The following is a 25277-nucleotide window of genomic DNA, read 5'->3' as shown; positions in this document are numbered from 1 at the left end:
AGATTTAGAGACAGGAAGCGGAAGGGCGGGACTCCGAGCCGTAGCCAATCGTCACTGATGGTTGAGTTTCTGTGGCCCGTTGAACGCGGGCGGGGGGAGGTGGCTTCTTCCGGTCGGCGGTGGGGTAGCTGCGTAGGTCGAAGGACACAGCCAGCGGAATTGGTGTCTTTTGCAAGGTCGGTGTGTGGAGGGGAACCCGGGCTCAGGCCTTAAACCTCCGCTTTGCGGGGCCGGCATAAAAATCCCACCGTTCCTGATCCGGGAACACCGCTAGGTTTTCACTTTGGGGTGCGAGAAGGGTGGAGAATGGAAAAGAAATTAGACATAACGAGGGCCGAGGCGCGAGGGGTCGGACTCGCCTGGAAAGCCTCGGGGCGAGACGGATAGGAAATCCCAGGGGCTCCCAGGGTCCCCGAAGGCCCTTAAATTGTATCTTACAATGGAGGACAACGAGGCCCGCAGCGAAGGGAGTCCCCCAAGGTCACCAGCGAAGTAATATTGAATGGAACTCGGGCCTGTGGCCCAATTAACCTCTTCCTCTGTGTGCCCATAGCAGTTTGCTTCCACTGTGAGGTGCTTAGGGAGCTGACGAGCAAGGTCTCCTTTAGCTGCGCTGCAGCCTTTGTCAAAGCGAGAGTGAGTGTGGCCCGGCCCCTGCAGTTCGCCAGGCCCGCAGTAACCGGGTTAGATTTCAGTTTATGTCCGATCAGCCGGACGGCCTTTCCTAGGAGGTAGCCAGAACAGAGAGAGCTGTAAACTCCTTGAAGTGCAAGAGGCTGCTTCTGGTCCCCGAGTGGCTCTCGACCTTGCCTCCTTTTACCTCGTGATCTCACCATTCCAGGTAGGTGTCCAGTCAGACAGGAAAATTGCAGTTTCAGGAAACAGAAAAAGTAGGGAGGGCAGTTGGTCACTTCGGGCCTTTTCTGAAATGCCCATTTTCACAGGTGAAAAAAGACGTGGAAGGCCTAATGTTTAACAAAGGTGGGCCGGTTAATTAGAAACAAGAGCAAGACCCCTTGCTTAGGTTTCTCCATGGGCTACCATTTAACAATTAGTACATTATTAGTCTTAAGTAATTTCCTCCATTATTATTATGGCTTCCTAAACTTTGTAGGATTTAAAAAGGAATAAGGTTTCAGTGTCAGTTATTCCGTAAAGGGTGCTCTAGCACAAGGGTTCCTGATATTTGTCCAAAAGTAACCTGCGGTTTGCTGAAGGGTGCAGACCCAAGTGCTTGTAGGCTTTTCTCCCATTGTTTATTTCACGAGCAACCTTTTAGTCTCCACTCCTGCTTCCATCTCATGTGAGCTTCACAAGAGTCTTAAGACCCAGACTAAATTTCAGTTCCTATGCCATGCCCTTCCTTGCAGTCAAAATTAGTCTTCTGTGGAACATCCCAGCCTTCCTCCTATAAAGTGTAAAGAGAAATTTAAACTACTTTAGTATTGTTTCATTTGGACACCACATCCTCTTAAAACTTTTTGTTAGGCACAAGGTCATGGGGTTATCAATTAATAATTTGATAAAGTTAAGCTTCTGTTTTATGTAGGGTTTCTCCTAGAAACCTACTTAATACCGTAAGAATCCAAAAGTGTATCATGAAGATGAATGCGGGGGAAAAACATACCTTTAGTAAGTCTAGTAAAAGGAAACAGTTAATGTAAGAGCTACATTATAAAGATTTACTTTAATGGAGATTTTCCTACTTGAGCTGGAAAGGCCAAGGCCCCAGAGGGGGCTCACGGAAGTTTGGATTTCCTTCATTGTTCCAAGAACCTTATTGAAACAGTGTTCAGAATTAAGGTCATTTGTCCAAATTTTCATTGCCAATTCTATGCACATGAAAGCCTCTGAAGGCCTTTGAATGGTAAACTGGTGAGTGCCAGTTTCCGTAGCAACGACTTCCTCGCAGTTCTCTCCCTCTTCATTTCATCAAGAGCCAGCTGAGTCACTGCCACTGCCTACCAATCTCGACCGGACCTCGACCGGCTCGTCTATGTTGCCAATCGACTCGGCGTGGCGTCGGTCGTGGTAGATAGGCGGTCACACATGCGAATTTTCAAGTGTTTTGGTGACCTTTGAATGTGCCTTTGTTATTTTTTATTATAACAAATATTTGCCTGTGTAAAATATAGGTACTATAGATATGTCTTCCTAAAAGCTTGCATATTTTTCCAGAGTTTTTTTCCTACATAATTACTAACAAGTACTTGGTTTTCTATTCCTGCAGTGTCTTTCAAACTTTAGCTTACATCAGAAACGCCATTGCTGGGCCCCAGAATTTCTGATTGAATAGGTCTCTGATCCCTCCTCTTCCTTCCCATACGGGACAAATTGTGAAAGGGGTTGTGAATTGAGCTGTTTTGTTGATGGTTACCCTTCTGAGAAACTTTGAAATGTATCACAAGCTCCAACTTGACTCTTAAAACTGATTGATTCCATGCACGGTGTAACATGGTATAGCTAGAGCCAGGAATGAAAATATCGAGCAGCATTGGGTTAGAGGGTGGACTTAGAGAATACTGTATTTTCTTCCTGTGCTGGGTGATTTGATGTATCTTCTGGAATGTTGTATAGTAACAACCAAGGCAAAGTCTTCTTTCTGAAATGTAGTCTTATCAGTAAGGCTTTTTCCACCATCTTTACTGCTACTGTGTTGGGCAAGACATATGTAAAAATTTATAATACTTCTGTGCAATGACTTTTCAGGTTTTTAAACTAGAAAAAAAAAAGTGGGGAGTGGAGGCGCCTGACTGGCTCAGTCAGTAGAGCATGCAACTCTTGATCTCAGTTGTGAGCTAGAGTCCCATGTTGGGTGTAGAGATTACTTTAAAAAAATAAAATCTTTAAATTAAAAAAAATATTTTTTCTTTTAAATTGCATCCAACCCATTTATTGTTGCTTTTTTTTTCTTTTTTTTTTTTTTAAAGATTGAAATCATGGCAGGACCAGAAACTGATGCCCAATTCCAATTCACTGGTATCAAAAAATATTTCAACTCTTACACTCTCACAGGTAGAATGAATGTGAGTATTAATGATACCTTTCAGCAATTATGTTTTAGAATAATAGAGATGGCAATGGCTTTTTGTTTACTTTGTCCTTTCTTTTTTAGTGTGTACTGGCCACATATGGAGGCATCGCTTTGATGGTCTTGTACTTCAAGTTAAGGTCTAAAAAAACACCAGCTGTGAAAGCAACATAAACAGTAAGGAGTTTACATTTAAGTTTGTAAGTTAGACATTTTGTTGTTAGCATTTTTCCCCCACTATGAAAGTAAATTGTCATTGTGCAAAATTATATACAAGAAAAAGAGGAAAGTATTGTTCATATCCCATTACCGTGACAATTTTTGTTAACATTTTGGTTTGGCTTTTTGTTTTTTTTAATTTGGTTTCCAGTGGCAATGAATCATGTCTGTAATACTGTCTTATAGCAAATATGTTATCTATTATTTGAATGCATGAGTGTTTATGGATATATGATTTTTGAGAGAGCGAGAAAGAGGGCACAAGTGAGAGAGGATCAGAGAGAGAATCCCAGGAAGGGCAGAGAAGTGGGACTCACCTGAAGCAGGTGGGACTCGCCTGATGTGGGACTCAAACTCACAAACCATGAAATCATGACCGGAGCCAAAGTCAGATGCTTGACTGGGCCACCCAGGCGCCCTGTGATATATGATCTATATGTTTCCTGTTAGAATTTTTCAAATAGAAATAACATTACATTGAACACTTTTGAGCATGAAATGTTGTATGATTGTTTTAGGCTTAAGTGCTTTTCCAAAGGTTGTGGGGCACCCAGCTTAGTATGAGAGTATCTCTTTTGGACTAGCCAATGTTGAATAATAATCAGTTTCTGGTTTTTGCTCATTTGATGAGTGAAAATACTTTGTCTTTTTTAAGTTGATTTATTTTGCACTCCTAATCCAACGAGCAGGGGAGGGACAGAGAGAGAGAATCCCAAGCAGACCCCACGCTGCCAGCATGGACCCCATGTGGGGCTGGAACCCTAAAACTGTCAGATCATGACCTGAGCCAAAACCAGGGATCAGTCACTTAACCGACTGAGCCACCCAGGCACCTCTAATTGGTCTCTTTAATGAAACTACATTTTTTCCATTTGTTTGGCATTTGTATTTTTCTTAACATCCTTTTCATGTGTTTTTCTCATTTAACAATTGTCTTCGTGAAGACTTTATTTCTCTTACATAATCTCTGTAATAATTATTAGCCAACCTTTTAAATACATTACAAATCTATCTTTTGCTGGTTCTAGTTTTTATATAAGCAATTTTATTTTTTCCTTAAATTCCCATAGATTTTATTTTCTTCTTATGATGCCCTATAATCTCCATTTGCCCATGCTTAAGTGAATGAATATTTGTTTTGGTAGTAGATAATGTGCACAAAACCCAAAACCCAGATCTTTAATGTAACTCTCCACAGAAAATTTTTCCTCTGATCATAAGGGTTTTTCCAGTCTCAAAACTGTTGACTATTATTCCAGAATACAGTGGCCCATGGCTTATTCCTGACAAACAGGTAGTATTTGCCCAGTTTTCCATTAGGTACCTCCCAACTTTGGGAGGGTGGTAGTATTCTCATTATAAATATGGAGAAATTTTATCTCTGATACTAAGTAACAGATTACTTTCCACTATTTAAAATGTTACTTTGCACCTAGACTTTTCCAATAGCGTATGTTCAGTATCATACTGAATTCGTAGCAGCTCTTTTTGTTAAAGGTGAAATGTTAGGTTAAATTGTATTAAGCTGAGAGACATCTTCATTTTGGGGTGGTTACTGACTCTGAGAATCTCATGAATTTGCATTCAATTTCAGGGGCTTCATGAATAGTCCTTATAATTACTGACTGTCTTAAAAGTAGGGTTGAACACAATTGTGTCTAAACTATTTTTGCTTTGTTTATAGGATTTTAAAGTGTACCTCATCTGTTAAGTTCCCATGCCTGGAGAAGCTAATGTCAACTCATCATGTGATACTCAATTTGTACAATAAATTATGAACCTGGAAAAGCTGGTTGTCTTTATTTACAAGATATCAAAAATATAAAAACTGTACAAAATGCAACGAAGGCAAAAAACTGGCAGTGACTTGGTCTAAATCTTTTAGTTTCCCAAAGCAAGGCTCAGTACTGGAGGTAAGCAACTGAAATGTCTGTCTGACTTCAAGTGTACTAGGTTGTATGTAGCTGTTTTAGCTGAAGTAGAACATGGAAGCTAAATTTCTTCACCTGGTTTATAGAGTGGGTGCACTCATAATCCAACAGTTACAAATTCAGATGGCATTGGATGGTTGTACTTCATCTAGTACTTAGAAAGGAACTGTAGTTCACCCTACCCAGTAACGTACATTCCACTAGTCATGGGCCAAGCAAAAAGGTTAGTGGATCATTTAACATAGTACTTGAGTGCCATACAGTAACTACATTTTTACAGCAGAAACATACATGCTCATAGAATTCTTCAGCTAAAATTCAAGATGGTATTATATTACTTGATTTGAATCTTGAAGCAGGATGAATTATTGTAATTGATTTTTTTCTAAACATAATAAATTAAAATAGCATTTGAACAGAAAATGCATAGTTTCCACACAATCCAAAGCACCATAAATGTCCCCTCCACGAACATAATACCTCTTATTCAACTAACGGAAATTAGTTAAATGTGGTTGCTATAGAAATGTGGAACTGTCCTGTTCAGATTTTTCAAGCAGCATCCTTCCAGATCCATATAGACAAAACATTCTTTGTAGCTTAAATATTAATCACTGAGGTATTTGCTTTTAGTCTCCCTTTTTCAAACCGTAGCTTCCAAAAGGTCTTTAATACCGATGGTTTATTGCGGACTATAAGCTCCTGCAGCTAGAACCAAGTTTCTTCGAGTAAAATGGAGGTGTACAACTGGCGTTGATTTGGTCATATATGTTCCCAGCAATAACTCCTGTGAATTCTCAGGTAAATTTATATGCCCAGTGGCTGTAGTAAAGTCATCGGTCTCTAAATCTTCAAATGCTTTGACAGCATCCCATAACCGGACTGTATTATCCATCGAACCTACAGGGAAATCAAAGGAAACCATTTAGTAGCATCTACCATATTTAGATTCTGACATTTTGTCAAATATACTTCCTATATTTACTGTATATTTCTGGTGAAAAAAAATCTACTTGATTAATAACTCTTCCTTCTAAAGGACCATTTCAAGCAGTTTAACCTGAGAAGTCAACACACATGTTGACTGGAGTCATGGCTAAGAGAAGCAAAACCTAACATAGTCAACACTCCTGTTTCATTTCAACATACCATCCCTTTACCACAAAGTAATTTCTAGTCATTTACCTGATGCCAAAATTTCACCATCTCTACTAAACCTAAGTGAACAAACTGTATCAGTGTGGCCTTTTAATTCTCCAACCATCAAACCATGTCCAATATCCCAAAGGAGTACTCTGCCATCCGTTGCTCCTGTAGCCAGGAATCTCCCATTGGGAGAAAATGTCAAGGAATGAATTGGTCCCTAGAAAAGAAGTCCATAGAAATAATCAAAAGGTTAAAAATGAGAAAATAAGACAAAGCTAGAATTTTAAAGCTTAGTGGAATGAATAGTTTCTTTAAAATGTGTCACTGGTTAATTTTTAAAATATTCTCTCAGAAGCAAACTTGTATGTGTAAAATACCTTGTGTCCAGTGAATATCCTTACACAGTTCCCATTCAGGACATCCCAGAGTCGCACAGTTCTGTCTGCAGAGCCCGTAGCAACATAATTAGAATTTGGATGGAATCTAGTACAATTCACATCAGCAAGATGGCCAGCAAATATCCTTAAAGGCTGATAGTGGTCAGTAGCCCAGAGCCTTTTAAAAAATATATTGAAAGCAACAAATGATAGTTAATAGTTAACTACCAAAATTTGAACATAAATAATAGAAACACCATGTGAAATGTTAGCTCCACATGGGGGACCCTTCACTAGCTACCTGATTGAGGTAAAGAAAATGGACTGATGGAGACGAAATAACATTCTTAAGGAAAACTACATTGATCTAGAACAATATTTTTTTTTAATTCTGTAGTTCTCTGTACCCCCCTTTCTTTATCCCAATTCCTAGTCTAACCTATAGAAAAGTATTTTTCCCTAGTTTTGGCTTCCACAAAATTAGTTTCTAATCTGAGTTACCTCATCCTGAACAAGAGATCACAGGAAAACGGGTGCACATAATGGTTGTGAAAGACAAGGTTTAGCATCTAGCTAAGGGAGGGGCTGGAAGCATGTTAATAAGCTAGCTTGAGGAAAAAAAGCAGGACTCTTAATCTTGGTATAGACATAACTGCAGTCATAGTAATACTTCTCCCAAATTCATTTTCAAATAAGGAGCTATAAATATTGACACTCTTGAAAAGTTGATCCCAAATAATAGGAGTGAAAATGAGTTTGGCTTGAGTTTGTAATTCTCAAAAAGTAACCATTCTGCCAGTCATAAGATCACAATGTTCTTACCGAGCTACACGATCATGGCCCCCTGACACAAAATAATAGCCATATGGGGAAAACTGTGTGTCCCATACTGGGTAGTTGTGTCCTTTATATCCCACCAAGCAAGTAAATGTTTGAAGACTCCACAATCTAACAGTCCCATCCTCTGAAGAAGAAAGCAAGTAGTTCCTGCAAGAAGAGAAGGTAATACATTTGACTCCCAGCGCAACTTAGTTACCTGTCCAGTTTCTCTGTACATTTGAGTATGTTAAATAACAGCTGAGACATCTCACTTTTACTTCATACATGAAATTCACAGTAGATAACAAAAGTTGAAAGTACTAACCAAACTAACATTAGCTGTGACACTATACATCTAGGCACCTACTGAATGAGGTTACGTTATTTTTAAAAGTATATTGGAAAAGTCACAGTTCTTATAAAAAATTATACCAAAGAGTACCAACAAAAAACATGGTCAAAAAGTTCAATTGAGAAAAACTAAGAAATGTGATACAAGATGTTACTTAAAATTCAACAATTTTTTACTTTAAAATGAAGATGCTATTTTCCTATCCTGTATGACTTAATATAAGCATTTAAAAGAAGTGTCTTAGGGCGCCTGGGTGGCTCAGTAGGTTAAGCGTCCGACTTCGGCTCAGGTCATGATCTCGCAGTTCGTGAGTTCAAGCCCCACGTCAGGCTCTGTGCTGATGGCTCAGAGCCTGGAGCCTGTTTCAGATTCTGTGTCTCCCTCTCTCTCTGACCCTCCCCCGTTCATGCTCTGTCTCTCTCTGCCTCAAATACACGTTAAAAAAAATTTTTAAGTAGGCTTCACACCCAGCACAGAACCCAATGCAGGGCTTGAACTCACGACCCTGAGAGCAAGACCTGAACTGAGCTCAAGAGTCAGGACGTTTAAACTGACTGAGCCACCCAGATGCCCCAAAAGGAAGTGTCTTTTCAACAAAAAAATACAAAAACGAAAACACTATAGACCTGTAAATAATAGTTGACCCTCTCAGAGATAAACATAAAAGCTGAACAACTCAGAAAGTTACGGTTTTCACTGAAATCAGAGGTTTCCCTCCGGTAAAAATGTTTCATCTGTCTAAACCCTATCAAAGTTTCATTCTCAAGGTTTCATAAAGATGAAAATCTTAGTGGACTGAAAGCTATTATCCAAGTAAGATACAAATGGTATTATAAATATAAAATTCCCTTCCATTTCTACAGAATGTCAGAGATCATGAAAAATAAGTAAATACCTATTTGTGGGTTTCAAATTCCCTTTTCAGTATCCTTAGTTCTTTTGATTATACAAATTCTTCAACTGACATCTAATAACCTTTAATATCAGGAATTTGTTCAGAATTTGGAGATGTTGGAATACGGCAGTAGCCACAAACCCAAGACAAGAACCCAAAGAAGCAATTCAGCTCCTATCGGGGTTATACAAAAACTAAAGCAAATTTTTAAGGCCAACAAACCTGGAAGCCGTGCATCTCGAGTCTATAAGTTTAGGTATAAAGTTGCTACCTTGTATACCAATACCCCAAGATGAATTAGCAAATGGCAAGAGTCTAACCGATAATGCGTGAGAGGCAACCATGAGATTTTTCTAACAGAATTTTTCCCCACGTTTCCAGTAGTTAACTTTTATAATCTCAAATTTTATAATGTAGCAGTATTTCATTTTTTGTTTGTATTTTACCTATCTGGACTGAAGCTGGCTCCATAGACAGGTCCGCTGTGACCATACAAAATCTTCAACTCACTTGCTGTTTTCTCATCCATTATTCTTTCCAAGACATCATCTGATTCCTTGTCTATGAGGCTAAGATCTAAAATGGTGCAGAAATACTGATTTTTAAAACCACATTCACTTAAAAAGTATATTCATTAGAACATTTTAAGGCAATCAAATCATTGTTTAGGAGAAGAACTAACATTTGAACAGTTCCTCTTACATACCAACCACTGCTAATACCTCTAAATTAGGTGGTATCAGCCCAGTGTATAGAAGAAGAAACTGAGGTTCAGGATAGTTAAAAATTTGCCAGAGTGCACAGAGCTACTCCATGTGGGAACTATGATTGAAACTCAAAGTAACCACTCTATCATAATGTTCTACACAAATGAAAACTATGGAAATATTAAAAATTTTTTGAAAATGTATTCTCTTGTTTAAACAATACATTTAGCAAGAAACTTTCTTTAAAGTGAAATCCTAACCCCATTTCTTTTTTAGCCATTTTTATGTTTAAAACAAAGTACAATCCCAGTATTTACTTTAAAGGCATGTTTTAAATTAACAGGCAGTCATAAAAGTAGATTTTTAACCTTAAGGAGTTTTCCAACCCAATCCTCTCATCCTACAGATGAGAAAACTGAGGCCTAGAGAAGTTAAACCGGTCTAGTACCCCTGTCTCCTAATTGCCACTCCAATGCACTTTTCACTGTTGGGAACATTAGCATTTTTTTTTTTTTTTTTTTTTTTAAGTAAGCTCCATGCCCAACATGGAGCTTGAACTCACAACCCCGAGATCAAGTGTCACATGCTCCACCAATTGAGCCAGCCAGGCACCCTGGGAATGTTAACATTTTGAGTTAAAGTGAAATTCTGCTAAGATCACAATCTCTTGTGTATATTCCCTGGATTCCAGATTGGTGTAAACTAAGGACAAGTTCACATCCTAACAGGTCATCTCAGTTACCTGCTGCCTGTTTAACACTACGAAGCTTTTTGGGTGTCACAGACCACACTCTAACAGTTGAATCTGCAAAACCTCCAGCAATCAAACTAGAATCATCAGTGACATCCACTGCAGTGAGGCCCTGCCAATGAAAAAATAAAAACTTTGTACTAAACAATAATGTCTTGGGGGAAAAAATTACAATTACATGTTAGAGAATACATAATGATAGCTCTTTTTCTCATATAAAATACCATTAGAGATTTCATTCTCCAAGGAAACCCACTGTTTGAAAGTATTTACTTTGAGAACACGTCATCATTCACCCCTTTACGCCCTCCAAATTAGGGGCACATGATACGAAGAAAACGTTAGTCATTTTTGTACTTTGCTAATTATATCCTCAAAAGATTATAAACAATCTATAAAGACAGAATCCTTAATAAAAAGTATTAAGTTTATTAAGTACGTAAGCCAAGTTAAATAGAGATTAACTACACAGTTTCCTCCTCAAAGACAAGTAGAATTCTAATCAGTGAAACAACACACACATAACGAGGATTCTGGCATCTACAAGTTGCTAAAGGTCTTTTCAACATTGCCTTCTAGCTATTCCAAGCAGCGTCCAATTATCCTTGTCTAACTTCTGTCTTTAAGCTATATTTACATCAAGAGTTTAAAAAAGAAAACTCCGTTTAACACATCTAGGTTTCTTTTAATGGTAAGTCACCATTTTACATGACTCTCCAGGCAGAAATTGCGCAACGATCTCACCAACCTGGTAAGCATTGAGGAATGTATAGAAACAAATGGAGGGTAAACAGTCTGGCCCAAGGCGTACTCGTTTGGTGGTTTCTTTCATATTCATGATCTTATCCAACTTATCTGAATCTTTCAACTCAGGAAGAGGGATTCTGTAAAAGAAAAACAGATTGAAAAGTACTCTGAATTACTGAATTCTCTACAACAATATATCACCTTATACCTCTACACATGTTCCTGAAGTTTTTTCCTCACCTGTTTTGAGGTGGAGCATTGGGATCTTGTTTTTTGCTTTTGGACCCAATACTATCTTTTTTAGGTTTCTTCTTTTTAGGTTTTCCTTCTTCATTTTCTCCTTCTTCATCTTCATCATCCAAAGGTACCTCAATTTCTGGTTCTTTTAATAAGCCAAAAAATACCTAGAAGTCAAAACCGCCAACATTTTTGAAATGAGTATTTCACTCATTGATATATCCTTTTCATATCTTGATAGGATGAATCACAATTACAATACAGTAATTTATATCCTGAAGCAGATTCTGTAGTTTTCTACCCAATAGCCAATCCCTCTTCCTTACTAACAGAACCCTGATTTTGCTGGAACAGCAATATGCTCAGTGAAATAATTTCTGTTCCCAGAATCCTTTGCAGCTAGGAATAGCCATATAATGTCATTCTGGCCAATAGATGTACCCACAAATATACTGGGTAAGATTTTAGGAAGAAAATATTGTTTTCCTGATAACAAAAGAGATTTAGCAGGGATATGCCTTCTGTCCTCCCCCTTCAGACTTCCTGGAATGTAGGTGCAGTGCTGGAGCTGCAACAGCCATCTGTGAGCACAAAGAAGAAAGCCACATTCTAAAGATGGTGGGGCAGAAACTAGAAGGAGCCAGGCTCCTTGATGGCACTGTGGAGCCCTCACGCGAGTCCAAGAGGGCTTTTCTCTGCAATTCATTATATGTATGCAAAATCCCTCACTTGTTTCAGCCACCGTAGTCAGGGTTCTGTTCAATGCAACCATTCCCAAATTCTCATCTATACAGCATCCTTAGATCATGAAACTTAGTACATAGTGTACAATTATTCCCAAACTAGCTATAAGAAAAATGTGTAAATTATGGAGATGGAAATGCTACAGTTTTTCATAATCTGCATTACATAGTTCTTAGGTTTATTCCCATACCTTTGACTTGTTTGCCTCTCGTTTAGCCTCTCCTGCCAAACTTCCCACCATCGCATCTATCTGTTGCTTACTACGCGGCATCCCATCAAAGATGTCAATGTAGAGGTGCTCCTGAACTATGTTCCATATCTGATTGTTCTGTTTCTCCTGAAGATGCCTCTTCAAGAGTTGGTACGAGTCACGGGAAATACGCAGAACAAATTTACTTGTTCGAAAATCCAACATGGTCTCATTCCCTTTCATGTGTTCCTTTTTGGTAAGACTAGATAATACTCGTAGGTCATCCTGGTAATAACATTCCTGATCTCCATGGAACCTGTTTCAGTGATTTTAAAAAGTCATTTTTCAATGTAATCATTAAGGGATCTTTTCTCCCCCATATATTTATAAACATCCCAGAATATTTTCAATGTAGCAGTCTGAATAATCCTGCACTAAGCTACAGGATCAGAAGTAACTCATTTCAAAATGATTACAATTCAGTTTCTGAATTCATCCTGAAATTTAAAAATTTTAATTCTCTAATGAAATGTATCATTAACATTTTAAGAGAATCTGAAATAAATACCTTAAGTGAATGAAACATATCTACCACTGGTAAACATATGAATTAGAATTCTTGCTTTACTAAATTTTATGTCCTCTCAAAACCCACTTTTAAAAACTTTTTATTATGGAAAGTTTTGAACATACACAACAGAAACTAGTATAATTAACTCAATGAACCTATCACTCAGCTTCTTAACAATAATCAATACATGTCATCCTCATAAAACTCACCCATTTTCAATGATTTCTTACATTCTTAATACCAGACATATTTATTAAACATCAGTATAATAATATAACTAAAGGACAAACAAATGTGGATGCCAAAGAATGAACACTTCCATTTACTCACCATTACCAAAGGTAATTAAGTAAAGCTTTCAGCCTTGGTGACAATTAGTAAATTTAAATGTACTTTTGTTTCTACAAATCTCAATTTTCCTGATAAAGTAAAATTAAAGATTATATATTTGGCACTCACTAAGAGCAGCAAACAATGCAAAAACAATTAGAGAACAATGACTAAACATAATAATATAATCTAGCTCTGATACACAGTCAATACATTCCTAAACTGTTACCTGTGTTACCCTGCTATGACTCGTCAAGACATGAACTAAGGTTTCTGTCAAGATTTGAGTGAAATTAGGAATCTCAGCCTCTTGGTGTTCACATCAGTCACTGCCTGTAACCTCATCTGAGCATGGGGTCTGGGCAAGGGTTGAGACCGTCCATAACAAGGAGACAGAGTCCTCTGTGATATTCCAGCTTCCCACGTGAGGAGATGGCTACCCCATTAGACTGGAAGAGGAAGACGTTTTTTGATGACAACACTGTAAGAAAAATTAGCTTACAGTAGAAGTTGTCATCATCAGCCTCTGTTCTTTTTTCAACAACACTGAGCTATAGAACGTTTACTTTATAACCTTCTATTAGGCATTTGTACAATAACAAATGGCATAGAAACTAGGGGTCCCATGGGGCGCCTGGGTGGCGCAGTCGGTTAAGCGTCCGACTTCAGCCAGGTCATGATCTCGCGGTCCGTGAGTTCGAGCCCCGCGTCAGGCTCTGGGCTGATGGCTCAGAGCCTGGAGCCTGTTTCCGATTCTGTGTCTCCCTCTCTCTCTGCCCCTCCCCCGTTCATGCTCTGTCTCTCTCTGTCCCAAAAATAAATAAAACGTTGAAAAAAAAATTAAAAAAAAAAAAAAAAAAAGAAGCTAGGGGTCCCAACTTCTATTACTCATCTATTGCTATTACTTGTGTTATCTGACAAGTCCTGGCTTTTGGATCTATTGCTTGTACTAAAGTGCTCTCATTCAAACTGTTAAGTACCACCTCCTTTTTAAACACTCCTTTCTTTGGCTTCTTTTTTTTTTAAAATTTTTACATGTTTATTTTTTTGAGAGAGAGAGAGACAGCACAAGCAAGGGAGGGGAAGAGATCTCGAACCACAAGATCCTGACCTGAGCTGCTTCACCAACTAAGCCACCCAGGCACCCCTCCTTTCTTTGGCTTCTAAAACTCAATACCCTCTGTGCTTGCTTAGGCAGCACATATACGAAAACTCAATACCCTCCTGCTTTTCCTCCTACTTCTCTGACCTCTCCTTGCATACCTCTTCTACTTGGCCATCTCTTACACTCTTTTTCTATCTCTTCCACTCCAAATGCTGGAGATCCCTAAGGCTCAGTACAGCCCTTTTATTGATCTACTTCATACTCCTACCCCCACCCCAGATGATCTCATCCATATCCATCAATATTATACACAACTGCAATTTATAGCTCCAGTCCCTACATCTCCTCTGAGCTCCAGAGCCTTATATACCATCCACCTATCAACTTGACATCTCTTAAATGAGTCAAAGGCATATTCAGATCTGAACTCAAGATTACTTCACAACCTGACAAACCAGGTCCTCTTCAAGGGTTTTCTATCTTAGCAAAGAGCACCCCTATCCAGGTGGGGGAGCCAGAAACCTAGGGGTTAGCAATAATGCCTTCATCTCCCTCACCTCCATATCCAATCCATCACCAACTGCCTTACCAATATGTCTACTTCCCTTCACAAACACTACTGCATCCTGGCCTAGTGTTTCTCAACAGAACAATTTGGGGCAAATAATTCTTTGCTTAGTGGGATTACACACACATATTAGAATATTTCGTATCCCTAAGCCACCTGCTCCTCCCCACCCTAGTCATTATGACAACCAAAACACCTTCAAACATTTTCAAATAGCCCAGAGAAAGAAGGAATAATATTACCCCAAGTTGAGAACCACTAAAATAACCTCCAAAACTGGTCACTCTAGAGTCACTCTGTTTCTCTCCCACTATCTATTTTCCCAACTGCATAAAGGTCCTTTCAAAATGCAAATTGGGGGGGCGCTTGAGTGGCTCAGTTGGTTAAGTGTCTGACTTCAGCTCAGGTCATGATCTAATGGTTGGTGAGTTTGAGCCCTGCGTCGGGCTCTGGGCTGACAGCTCAGAGCCTGGAACCTGCTTCAGATTCTGTGTCTCCCTCTGTCTGCCCCTCCACTGCTCGCACTCCGTCTCTCGTATTGTCTCAAAACTAAATAAACATTAAAAAAAAATTTTTATTAATGCAAATTGGGGTGTCTGGCTAGCTCAGTTGGTAGACCATGTAACTCTTTTTCTCAGGGTTGTGAGTTCGAGCCCCACTTTAGGTGAAGAGATTACTTTAAGAAAAAATAAAATTAAAAAAAAAAAAGCAAGTCTAATAATGACATGGTCCTTCAATGACTTCTGTAGCACAGACACCTCACTGTCCCCAAATATCCTTTTTTTTTTTTCTTTATTCCTCCACAACAGAATACCTGAATATTAGCTGAGCATATAAACACCTAGGCAAAGGCCACATTTCCTACCTCCCTTGTAGGTAAGTGTGGCCGTTGACTAATGATGTAAAAAAAAAAGTGTGTGCAACTTCCAGGAAGGATGTGTGCCCTCCCTGCTGACTGTAACACTGATGTGATTGCTTAGAACCAAAGAGCCATCTTGTGCCACAGGTGGAAGCTGCGTGACAAGAATGGTAGAATAACGAGATCGAGAGAGCCTAAGTCCCTGGTAATCAAGGACTCCATGCCAGTCCTGGACTGCCCTACCTCTATGAGAGAGAAATAAACTGTTATCATATTTAAGCCTCTGCTGTTTGGGTTTTCAGCCATTCTTGGTCTAATCTAATCCTAACACCACTTTCTATTGCTCTTAGGATAAAAGCAAAAAATAAACTTTTATTTTATTTATGCCATTATTGTTTTGAGTTTTCAGTGTATCTCAACCAAATCTAATCCTACCCAGTACAACCCACTACTGCTCTCAGGATAAATAAAGACCCTCAACGTGGCCCAAAAACCTGCCTGTTCCAGCCCAGCTTAATGTTATACTATACCCAACCCCATACTCTGCTCCAGCCATGCTGGCCTTCTTTTATCTCTATACCTACCACGATCCCTCCTGCCAGAGCTGTCACATATGCTTTTCCCTCTTCTCTTCATCTGGTAACTCCTACCCAATCTTCAGATCTTACCTCAAGCATCACTTCCTCTGGGAGCCTTCCCTGACTTCTCCAACTAGATCAAACCCCTTTTTTAGGTTCTCAGAGCACCAGGTACCTCTCCTTTATGAAATACTTTTGGAGTTACAATCTTACATTAGTGTGGTTACAGATGTGTATATACATTATATATATATACTATATATATAATATATATAAAATTCACATACTTCTCAAAAAATGATTTTGCTTCATTCTCATGTTGATTGTAGACTAGTTCCAAGTACATGTGTACAAACAGAGGATAAAAGAGTTGGGATAATTCTGCCCGATGGCAGTCCAAAGAACATTCAATGAAGTGTTTCAGTCCACTATAGTATTCTTCATACATTGTGGGGTCTCCTTGTTGGTTGTAAGCTGATAGCACAGCACTGACATCCGGCTGGTCTTCTACAGCTACACTCCCAACTGTTTAAAACACAAAAAACAACTTTCAAGAAAATGGCCTGATAAGCACTAAATGACTAAGACTGTTTTGCTGAGGTCCAGAGGTAAATTGTTTCTCAAATGTTTGTCTCTCACCAAACTCTTCTCCAACACAATCACATGATCTTTCAATGAAATTTTCACCTTGTTTCAGTCACCCATCCAAAACTCCTTCGGCTTGTCCATATCTTCTTGTTTTAATGTTAATGATTCTTTTTTAAATGTTTTTATTTATTTATTTTGAGAGAGAGAGCATGCGCACACACAGGAAAATACGTGCATGCACAAGCACAGGAGGGGCAGAGAGGGAGGAAGAGAGAAAATACTAAGCAGGTTTCACACTGTCAGTGCAGAGCCCAATGTGGGGCTCGATCTATGACCTGAGCCAAAATCAACAGTCAGATGCTCAACCGACTTAGCCACCCAGGTGCCCCTCAGCTTGTCCATATCTTAAAATAAAAATTCCAAATCAATAACAAAACAGGTCAATATTTTTCCTGCAGCTACCGTTTTCTAAAGACAAATTTCATAAAACATGACATGTGCAAATCAAACAAGTATATTAATCTTCTCCCAAGGCTTAGTGTAAATGGCACCCACCATCACGAAGCCATGCCCTGAAATAACATTCCCAGCTCTCTGAGCTATCTACATATTTTGTAACTTTCCTGTAACACGTCCTATCCTGTAGAATATGTGTACATCAATCACTCCTTACAAAATGCAAGCATTTTAAGGATGGGAAGGACTTGCCTTATTTATGTTTCCAACAGATAATTCAATTTTATATGCTTAAAATAATTCCCATAAACATTCCAGGGAAGAAAACATTAGTATTTGTTTGTAACGTAGCAACACCAAACAATGATACACCTGTCAATCTAATCAGCGTTTGATCGTTGGAAATTATACTACTGCTGTGTTCTTAAATGCACAAATGTTATAAGTTCTTTTGGTTACTGTGATGGCTTTTTTTCCTCCTTATTGGTTCCTGATTTTTGACAGATCAAGTTTCCAAAAAGATGAGATACTATAGAAAAATAATCAACATAATTTATCCATCTTATAGTTAATCCACAAAATTTAGCACTCAGAAAAGATTACTCTCAATCACAGTTTTGCACATTTCTATTTACAGGATACAATGCTATATATTCATACTTCATGTCTGGCAATGCTGCAAAGATTGGGTCTCATAAATGCAGATTAATTTGGCTAGAGGCTCTGCCCTGGATAACTTAATTAAACAAACATTTATTATCAGCTCAGGATCACCTTTGAGACCTTATATTGTGTATGAATTTTACTGCATGGACTTTGCAACAACAGCTAGGTAAAGGCTGGGAGGGAGGTCTCAGGTGATAGGTGCTAGACATAAACTTATCAGTACCAGGCATTTTATATACATATAATATCCGTATATATATAATATATACATATTATAGGTATGTATGTAGATACGTATGTATGTGTATATACGTATATACCCATGTGTATATATGTATAACCCATCTAATAGAGAAAAAAAATTCAAACTCAGGAAGAATCAGCATCACATCACGCAAGTAAAAACAACAGAGACAGAATCCGAACCCCGGTCTGAACCTATTCCTAAATGAATGGTTCTCAAACTTTGCCATACATTAATACCCCTTGGAAACATATTTTCAAAAATGGAGATCCTTAAACTCCACCTCTACACGATCTGATTCACTAAGTCTGAAGTGATGCCCAGAAATCTGCATTCCCCTATAGGTTTACCACTAGTAACAACCTATATTTTGAGAAATACTGGCTGTTTGGTCCAAAGCAAAGGTCCGCTGGCCTTTCCCAGTTCGTTTTCTGATCTCCAAAATAGAGGTAATGTCTAGCTCACAGTGGAATTGGGAGAATTAGGATAGATCAAATATTTTAAGTAATTACTTAAAGAAGCTAGTACAGAGCGGTACAAATATTATTACTGTTAATGCAGACCTGCCAAGGCTCAAGAGCCCAAAAAAGAGGAAAGGGGCCAAAAGCCTGAAGGTCCTCGCCTCTCGGCGCCCACCTTCCCCAGACATCCCTTTGCTCAACAGCTCTCCTCAGCCTCTCACTGGAACTGACAGCTCGGAAGAGGGTTTGACTGCGCAGCCGGCGCACTAGAGAAAGGGGCGGGCATGTGGTCCTAGAGGCGGGCCCAGGAAATTCAAAACAAGCCCGCAGAGGTGCAGGCCTGCCTGCCTCTGCCTTCCCGGCTTGCTCCCCTTCGTGCCCTACCTCCCCGGGACTCCGCGGCTCACCTTTCCCCGGAGCCGCAGGACCTGTCGCTAAGCCCGAGACGGCGGCGGCCCCCGAAGCACCGGTGCCCGGAGGGTCAGTGGCAGCGGGGCCGGGGGCCGAGGCTGTGACCCGGCTGAGAAGCGCGCTAGCCGCCTCAGCACCGGCGCCGTCCGCCTCTCCCGGGACTCCGGTGCCCGCCACTGCCTCCTCCAGCAGCCGGGCCTCACGGCGCAGCGCCTCTTCAGCCTCGCGGAGATTGCTCTGCCGCAGGAACTGCAGCACGGCCAGCAGAGTCTGTCGGTCGTGGGGAGCTCCGGCCTCCGGAGCAGCGGCGGGCACCGTGGCCGCCCCCGCCGGAGCAACGGCGGAGACAGCCACCGAGGGTTTGGGGGTCCCACCATCCCCGCCGGCCGACGACGACGCCGCCGCAACGTTCCCGCCGCCGCCGTTAGGGCCGTTGTTGGTAGTGCCGCCGCCACCCTCGCCAGCGCCGTCCCCCGCCTGCGGAGGTAGCAGCGTCGGCGGTCCCTCAGGCTCTAACTTGACCGCCACCTCCGTCTGCTCCTCCGCCAGCGCCGCCATCTTGCGGCTGAGCCACCTCGCGCCGTCAAGCGTGATTGCGTTTTCGCCACATGGAGGGCGGGGAGGAGCGTTTTACGACAGCTTGGGAAGGCAATATACGGCAGTAGGAGGGGCGAGAAAGAAGGCGAAAAAGAATGGGAGCAAGAGCACTTTCAAAAGTGAGTGACAGAAAGGCAGGAAGTGGGAGGTGGCGACCGCCTATAGCGTTTGCGTGTAACAATTACCGTTTATTTCAGACCAGCTATTTTTAGGCACTGTGAGAGGTATTTTACATTTTATGACCTCCTTTAATTCAACAATCTTATAAGGGAGTGTTAGCCTCACTTTACAGGTGACTGAACCGAGACCCAAAGAGGTTAAAATAACTTGCCAAAGTCAGGCAAGAAGAAAGTGAGTGTCAAGATTCCAATCCAGGTCTCTTGTAAACGTAGCCAGAAGGAAGCTTCTGAGATACTGGTAATGTTTTATATTTTGATCTGGGTGGTAGTGACTTTTTTTTTTTCAACTTTTACTTTTGTAAAAATTAAGCTACACGCTTTAAGTTTTGTGAACTTTACAGCATGTATGTTATATATAGTTGTTATTTTAAATTTTGGTTTAGTTTATTTATTTATTTTGAGGGAAAGAGCGAGAGAGAGACAGCAAGCAGGAGAGGTGTAGAGAGTGAGGGAGAGAAAGAATCCCAAGCAAGCTGTCTGCACTGTCAGCGCAGAGCCGGACCCTGGGCTCAGATTCACGAACCGTGAGATCATGACCTAAGCCGAAATCAAGAGTTGATGCTTAGTGGACTGAGCCACCGAGGTGCCCCTAAAAACAATTTTCTTAACGTTTATTTTTGAAAGACAGACACAGAATTCCAAGCCCGCTCCAGGCTCTGTGCTGTCAGCACAGAGCCCAACAAAGGCTTGAGCCCATGAACCTGATATCATGACCTGAGCCAAAGTCAGAAGCTTAACCGACAGAGTTAACCAGGCGCCCCTATATATTTCAATCAAAAGTTGAGTACCTAAGTTTTGTCATTGAGAAATGTGTACGTTCTGTATTCATGCTATGTTATCTTTTGTTACAAATAAACTGTATTTTAACAGTGTATTTAAAATATTATGTGCCGTTTTGTAATGCTTCACAGGTTATAAAACGCTGCTGCATATTTTATCTCATTTGAATCTCACAACTCTGGGGCTAGATGCAGACAAGTGAGCCAAGGGAGTTGGGAAAATCTAGCACAATTATTCAAGTTGTTGGTTTTTAGGTCTTACTGGCTTCCTTCAACGATATTTAGTAGCTGAATGACCTGGAGCAAGTTACTTAACTCAAGTTGCCCAATTTCTAAAATAGGGATAATAATTGTACCTACCTCACACAGTGTGTAAAGATTAAATGAGATAATGTATATATAATACCTAACATGTAATAAATAGTTGTTGGTTACTTTTCCTTCACCTTAAAAGGTGTCCTGTAAATGTTTGATAAAGTCCAATTATGATGTTCAGGGTGATATTAAGACTGAAATATGAAGCTTAACTAATTGCGTATCTAAAGTAAGATTATGGAACATGGGGGAAGAGAGGGTGGAGGGGAAGATGAGCAGGAGTTGGTTAGCATTTACCCAGCACTTACCAACAGAGAGAGAACCTGAATCTCTTATGAGGTGGGGAGAATTTGTCCTTTTCCTTAGGATCATTCAACTAATTTTTCTGATTCAGTATTCACTAATTAACTTGATAATTGGTAAATTATTGAGCACTTAGGTGAGGGATGCCATGAATAACAAGCCCAGGCATGTTTATTGTTCCCTGGGAAGTTACTTTACCCCCTTACGAATAGTAAATTAGCATTCTGGTGCAGACATTAGTCTTGAGAATCAGATCCTGGAAACTGGATCCATCTGTACAGCTGAAACCCGGATAGTGGGACTCACAAAAGTACAGCCTCCCCTTTTCCCTCTGTAGGGTCTACCTTTCACCTAGCTTTGTCCCTTAAGTTCCAAAAAGTCTCGGTTGGAACTTTATACCACAGTAAAGTATATTGAATAACTGCAAGGCCCACTTTTAATTTTTGTTTCTCTTTTCCCTTTTTTTTTTTTACTTTATTTACCTAGAGGTGCCTGGGTGGCTCAGTTGGTTGAGCATCTGACTTTGGTTCAGGTCACGATCTCAGTTTGGAAGTTCAAGCCCCACATCAGGCTTGTTGCTGTCAGCACAGATCCTGCTTTGGATCCTCTATCCCTCTCTCTCTCTCTCTCTCTGCCCCTCTCCTGCTCACACTTGCTCTCAAAAATAATTTAAAAATTAAATAATTAAATAACTAAATAATTATTAAAAATTATTAAAAGTTAAATAATAATTAAATAATTAAAAAAGTTTTTTTTAATTTTTTAAAAGTTTATTCACCTATTTTTAGAGAGAGTGAGTGGGGGAGGGACAGAGAGAGAGGGGGAGAGAATCCAGAACAGGGAAAGCCCAATGCAGGGCTCGAACTCCTGAACCATGAGATCATGACAAGAGCCAAAATCAAGAGTTGGGTGCTTAACCAACTGGGCCACCCAGGTACCCCTCCCCTTCCTTTCTAATCCCTACTCTCATTCTCCTTCTGCTCTCTTCTTGGGGTGTATTAAGAAGTCAAGTGTTAATCTGTATCTTGTTCCTTTACAGAAGAGCTACTCTTTCTCTCTGGTTGTTTCTCTTTCTCTTCCATGTGCTTTTACTCTTCATGTGTCAAGGGTTGGACTTTTCATGTCTATTCTGATTGGACCTTTATGCACTCGTTCAATCTGAGATTTTTTTTTTTAATTCTGGGAATTTGGAAACATATCTACAAATATTTTCTCCTTTCTATTTTTCTCCTTCTTCTTGTATTCTTATAGTACAGATATTGATACTTTTCTTTTTTTTTTAATTTTCTTTAAAGTTTATTTATTTTTGAGAGAAAGACCAAGAGAGTGAGCAGGTGAGGGGCAGAGAGAGAGGGAGAGAGAATGTCAAGCAGGCTCCAGGCTGTCAGCACGGAGTGCAATGTGGGGTTCAAACTCACAAACCATGAAATCATGACCTGAGCTGAAACCAAGAGTTGGACACTTAACTGACTGAGCCACCCAGGCACCCCAATGCTTTTATTTCTATCTTCTAGGTCTGCTTTCACATTTTCATATTTACCCCTTCCTATACCTTCTAGAAAAGTTCCTCTACCTGATGTTTCAGTGTAATCATTCTCGGCTGAGATCCATATTACTACATAACCCATTTATTGAATTATTTACTTCAACCATTATATTTTTCATAGTATTTTGAATTGGTTATTCATGATTTATTATCCTGCTTTAACCCATTTGGGAGATTTTGTCCCTCCTGGGGACATTTGGCAATATATAGAGACGTTTTTGGTCACCACAGCTCACGGTGGTGCTGCTGGCATCTAACCTGTAGAAGCCAGGGATGCTGCTAAACTTCCCACAATTCACAAGACAGCCCCATCCCACCACAGCAAAGAATTATCTGGCCCAAAATGTCAATAGTGCCCAAATAGACAACCCGTGATGTAACCAATATGAACTCCTTTCTTTTGGGGGATATTATTTATTTAAATTTTCATCTGATGCACTTAATCTGTTTTAACTAGTCTAAACTCTTCAGTTTCTCACTTCAATGTGAGTTGCACCTGCTATATCTCATTACTTTTCTCGATTAATTTGTATTTCAGTGGAGCTATAAGCTACCTTGGCTAATATGTATACCCAGAGGGAGAGGCAGAAGCCCAGCATTGGAAAAAGGTGAGAGATGCACCAAAAGGAGGAAAGTCTATAGTGTCACTGTCTGGGCTCCATCACCCCATTTGCCAATTCACACGCACACATGTGCACACACACACATCCTCAGGATTTTCACAGTTTTTACAGATGTGTCAATTTGGGTGCCATCTCAGGTTGGGTATGATGGGGAGACCAGCCACCAGTGTGAATTTACCATCTTGTTTGGTTCCTAAGTTTAAACTCATACCAGGGGGATCAGGCTGAAAGTTCCAACCCTCTAATCACATGGTTTTTTTCAGACCTCATCCTGAGGCTATCCAGGTGTCTTCAACCTCCAGTCATCTCTTCAGCATACAAAAAGACACTTATTACTTAAGAGATTCCATAGATTTTGTGCCTTATATGCTGGGTGTGGGGGGGACCCACAGAGGCCAAATGGATATTTCTCATTAAGTCACAAATAGTTTTACTATGTCCTTTCCAATGTCCTTTATTGTGTGCCTTTTATTTATTTTTCTTGTCTTATTGCAGTAGCTGGGACTTGCAATATGGTGTTGAATACGAGTGGTTAGGGGAAAGTAGACATGCTTGCTTCATTCCTTAGGGAGAAAATACTTAGTTTTTTATTATTAAGTATGATGTTCACTATGAGGTTTTTATAAATGCCCTTTATCAAGTTAAGAACGTTTCTGGGTAGTGGTATACTTTGTATCTCAGTTCTTAAAACCTGTGTAACATTGATTAGGCTCAGATCATGTATATGCAGCTTGAGGATAAGCCCAACTTTATAGGACCATTTTATTGATCTCCTTAATCTCCCCAACACTTCTCCTTCTGGTCCTCTAGCTGGAAAAGGGAGTGGGCTTTAATTTTCTGCTCTGCTGTGTACTCCCTGAAAATGCAACTACTGTGGAGCCAAGAAGCAAGAGGATATACAGTGAAAACAGTGGTGGGGACGCCCCCTTGCTCTTGGGACCAGAGTTCTCCTCTCAGAGTTTTAGGTGCCTGCCTAGCCTCCACTGTCATCCCACATCCATTGCCACGATGGACCTGCCTATGGACTGGTGTGGGAGAGAATGGAAAAACAAAAACAAAGGAAAGTTTGGATTTCCCTCATTCTTTGTGACCTACAGTGGTCCCCTTTCCTGCCCCTGAAACCATGATAGAGGATTTCTCTCAGAGTTCTATCTTACACACCTGATGCACAGTTCTGAATTTCAGCTTGTGTTTGAGTCCAGGCCAGGAGATACCAGAGGAAAAACAAAATGGGAAATGCAGTGATGGTTCAGTTGTAGTTAGAGTTCTGGTTGCCTTCCCCAATCTGCCTCTTACGAATTGCATTCTAGAGTCAATAGATAGCTGTTCCATGCATTCTGTCCAAAGCTTTTACCTGTATTCAGTGAGAAATACAGAGTGAAGCACTTAATTATCACAACCCAGTAATCTTAGCTACATTGGTTGATACGTATTTTAGTTTATATTTTGTCTTATCATTAGAGAGTTTGAACATCTTTTCATATTTTGGCACTGTTTTTATATTACTTTGTGGGATTAAGTTTTATCTTTGTCCCCTAATTTTTAAGTTTTTTTCATCTGTTTAGCATATTAGGTCCTTATCTGAGATATGTGTTGCAAATACTTTCTCCCAGTTTGGCCATTGTCTTTGATACTGTTTATATTTTGGGGACCATGCAGAAGTATTTTTTATGATGTCAAACATGTCAACTTATTTAATTGAATCTGGATTTTGAATCATAAATAGACTTTCACCTAAGTTAAAAAAAGATTCACCCATGTTTTCCCCTAGAGCTCATACATTTTCCAATGAGCTCTCTCATTGGTTTGGGACTGAATCTTGAATATGATGTGAGGTATGAGTCTTTTTCAAAAGTGTTTGAGAAATCCCACAACTGGAGCACCTGGCAGCCTCAGTCAGTACAGCATGTGACTCTTGATCTCGGGGTTGAGAGTTTGAGCCCATGTTGGGT

At 40.0% G+C, this 25277-nt stretch overlaps 2 protein-coding genes and 1 long non-coding RNA gene across 5 annotated transcripts; 2 read left to right on the top strand and 1 right to left on the bottom strand.

The window, feature by feature from the left end:
- Positions 1-49: 49 nt before the first annotated feature.
- On the top strand, positions 50-5038 carry ATP5MK (ATP synthase membrane subunit k). Of its 3 annotated transcripts, XM_040486330.1 has the most exons (5): positions 98-176; positions 711-841; positions 2931-3026; positions 3116-3208; positions 4935-5038. In XM_040486330.1, exons 3-4 carry the CDS (start codon positions 2940-2942, stop codon positions 3203-3205), a joined length of 177 nt encoding a protein of 58 aa, XP_040342264.1. In that variant the 5' UTR covers positions 98-176; positions 711-841; positions 2931-2939; the 3' UTR covers positions 3206-3208; positions 4935-5038. The 3 variants fall into 3 exon arrangements, with proteins under 3 accessions (XP_040342263.1, XP_040342262.1, XP_040342264.1); XM_040486329.1 differs by lacking the exon at positions 711-841 and having other exon boundaries at positions 50-176; positions 3116-3231; XM_040486328.1 differs by lacking the exon at positions 711-841 and having other exon boundaries at positions 51-176.
- TAF5 (TATA-box binding protein associated factor 5) lies at positions 5030-19549 on the bottom strand. The gene is made up of 11 exons (XM_040486323.1): positions 18980-19549; positions 16445-16682; positions 12147-12462; positions 11216-11379; positions 10977-11112; positions 10220-10340; positions 9217-9346; positions 7527-7691; positions 6705-6882; positions 6367-6544; positions 5030-6081 (listed from the first exon to the last, which is right to left on the bottom strand). Exons 1-11 carry the CDS (start codon positions 19539-19541, stop codon positions 5864-5866), a joined length of 2406 nt encoding a protein of 801 aa, XP_040342257.1. The 5' UTR covers positions 19542-19549; the 3' UTR covers positions 5030-5863.
- Positions 19541-23777, top strand: LOC121037186 (uncharacterized). Its single transcript, XR_005793633.1, has 3 exons — positions 19541-19699; positions 23241-23310; positions 23589-23777. It is a non-coding gene; the product is annotated as an uncharacterized LOC121037186 (long non-coding RNA).
- The last annotated feature ends 1500 nt before the right edge of the window (positions 23778-25277 follow it).

The sequence above is a fragment of the Herpailurus yagouaroundi genome, unplaced genomic scaffold, assembly GCF_014898765.1.
Source record: "Herpailurus yagouaroundi ecotype Mexico unplaced genomic scaffold, PumYag 163, whole genome shotgun sequence".
Classification (NCBI taxonomy): domain Eukaryota; kingdom Metazoa; phylum Chordata; class Mammalia; order Carnivora; family Felidae; genus Herpailurus; species Herpailurus yagouaroundi.
This window is presented reverse-complemented; position numbering and strand designations above follow the sequence as displayed.

Bases quoted from the DNA above. Each gene is read 5' to 3' on its own strand.
- TAF5 (XM_040486323.1), bottom strand. From the start codon at position 19,541: ATGGCGGCGCTGGCGGAGGAGCAGACGGAGGTGGCGGTCAAGTTAGAG. The intron at 11,380-12,146 runs GTATGGGAATAA...TTTGACTTCTAG, and splicing joins GAGAGGCAAACAAGTCAAAG to GTATTTTTTGGCTTATTAAA. The intron at 6,883-7,526 runs GTAAGAACATTG...ATTTTTTAAAAG, and splicing joins GGCCATGATCGTGTAGCTCG to GCTCTGGGCTACTGACCACT.
- ATP5MK (XM_040486329.1), top strand. From the start codon at position 2,940: ATGGCAGGACCAGAAACTGATGCCCAATTCCAATTCACTGGTATCAAA. The intron at 3,027-3,115 runs GTGAGTATTAAT...TTTCTTTTTTAG, and splicing joins CTCTCACAGGTAGAATGAAT to TGTGTACTGGCCACATATGG.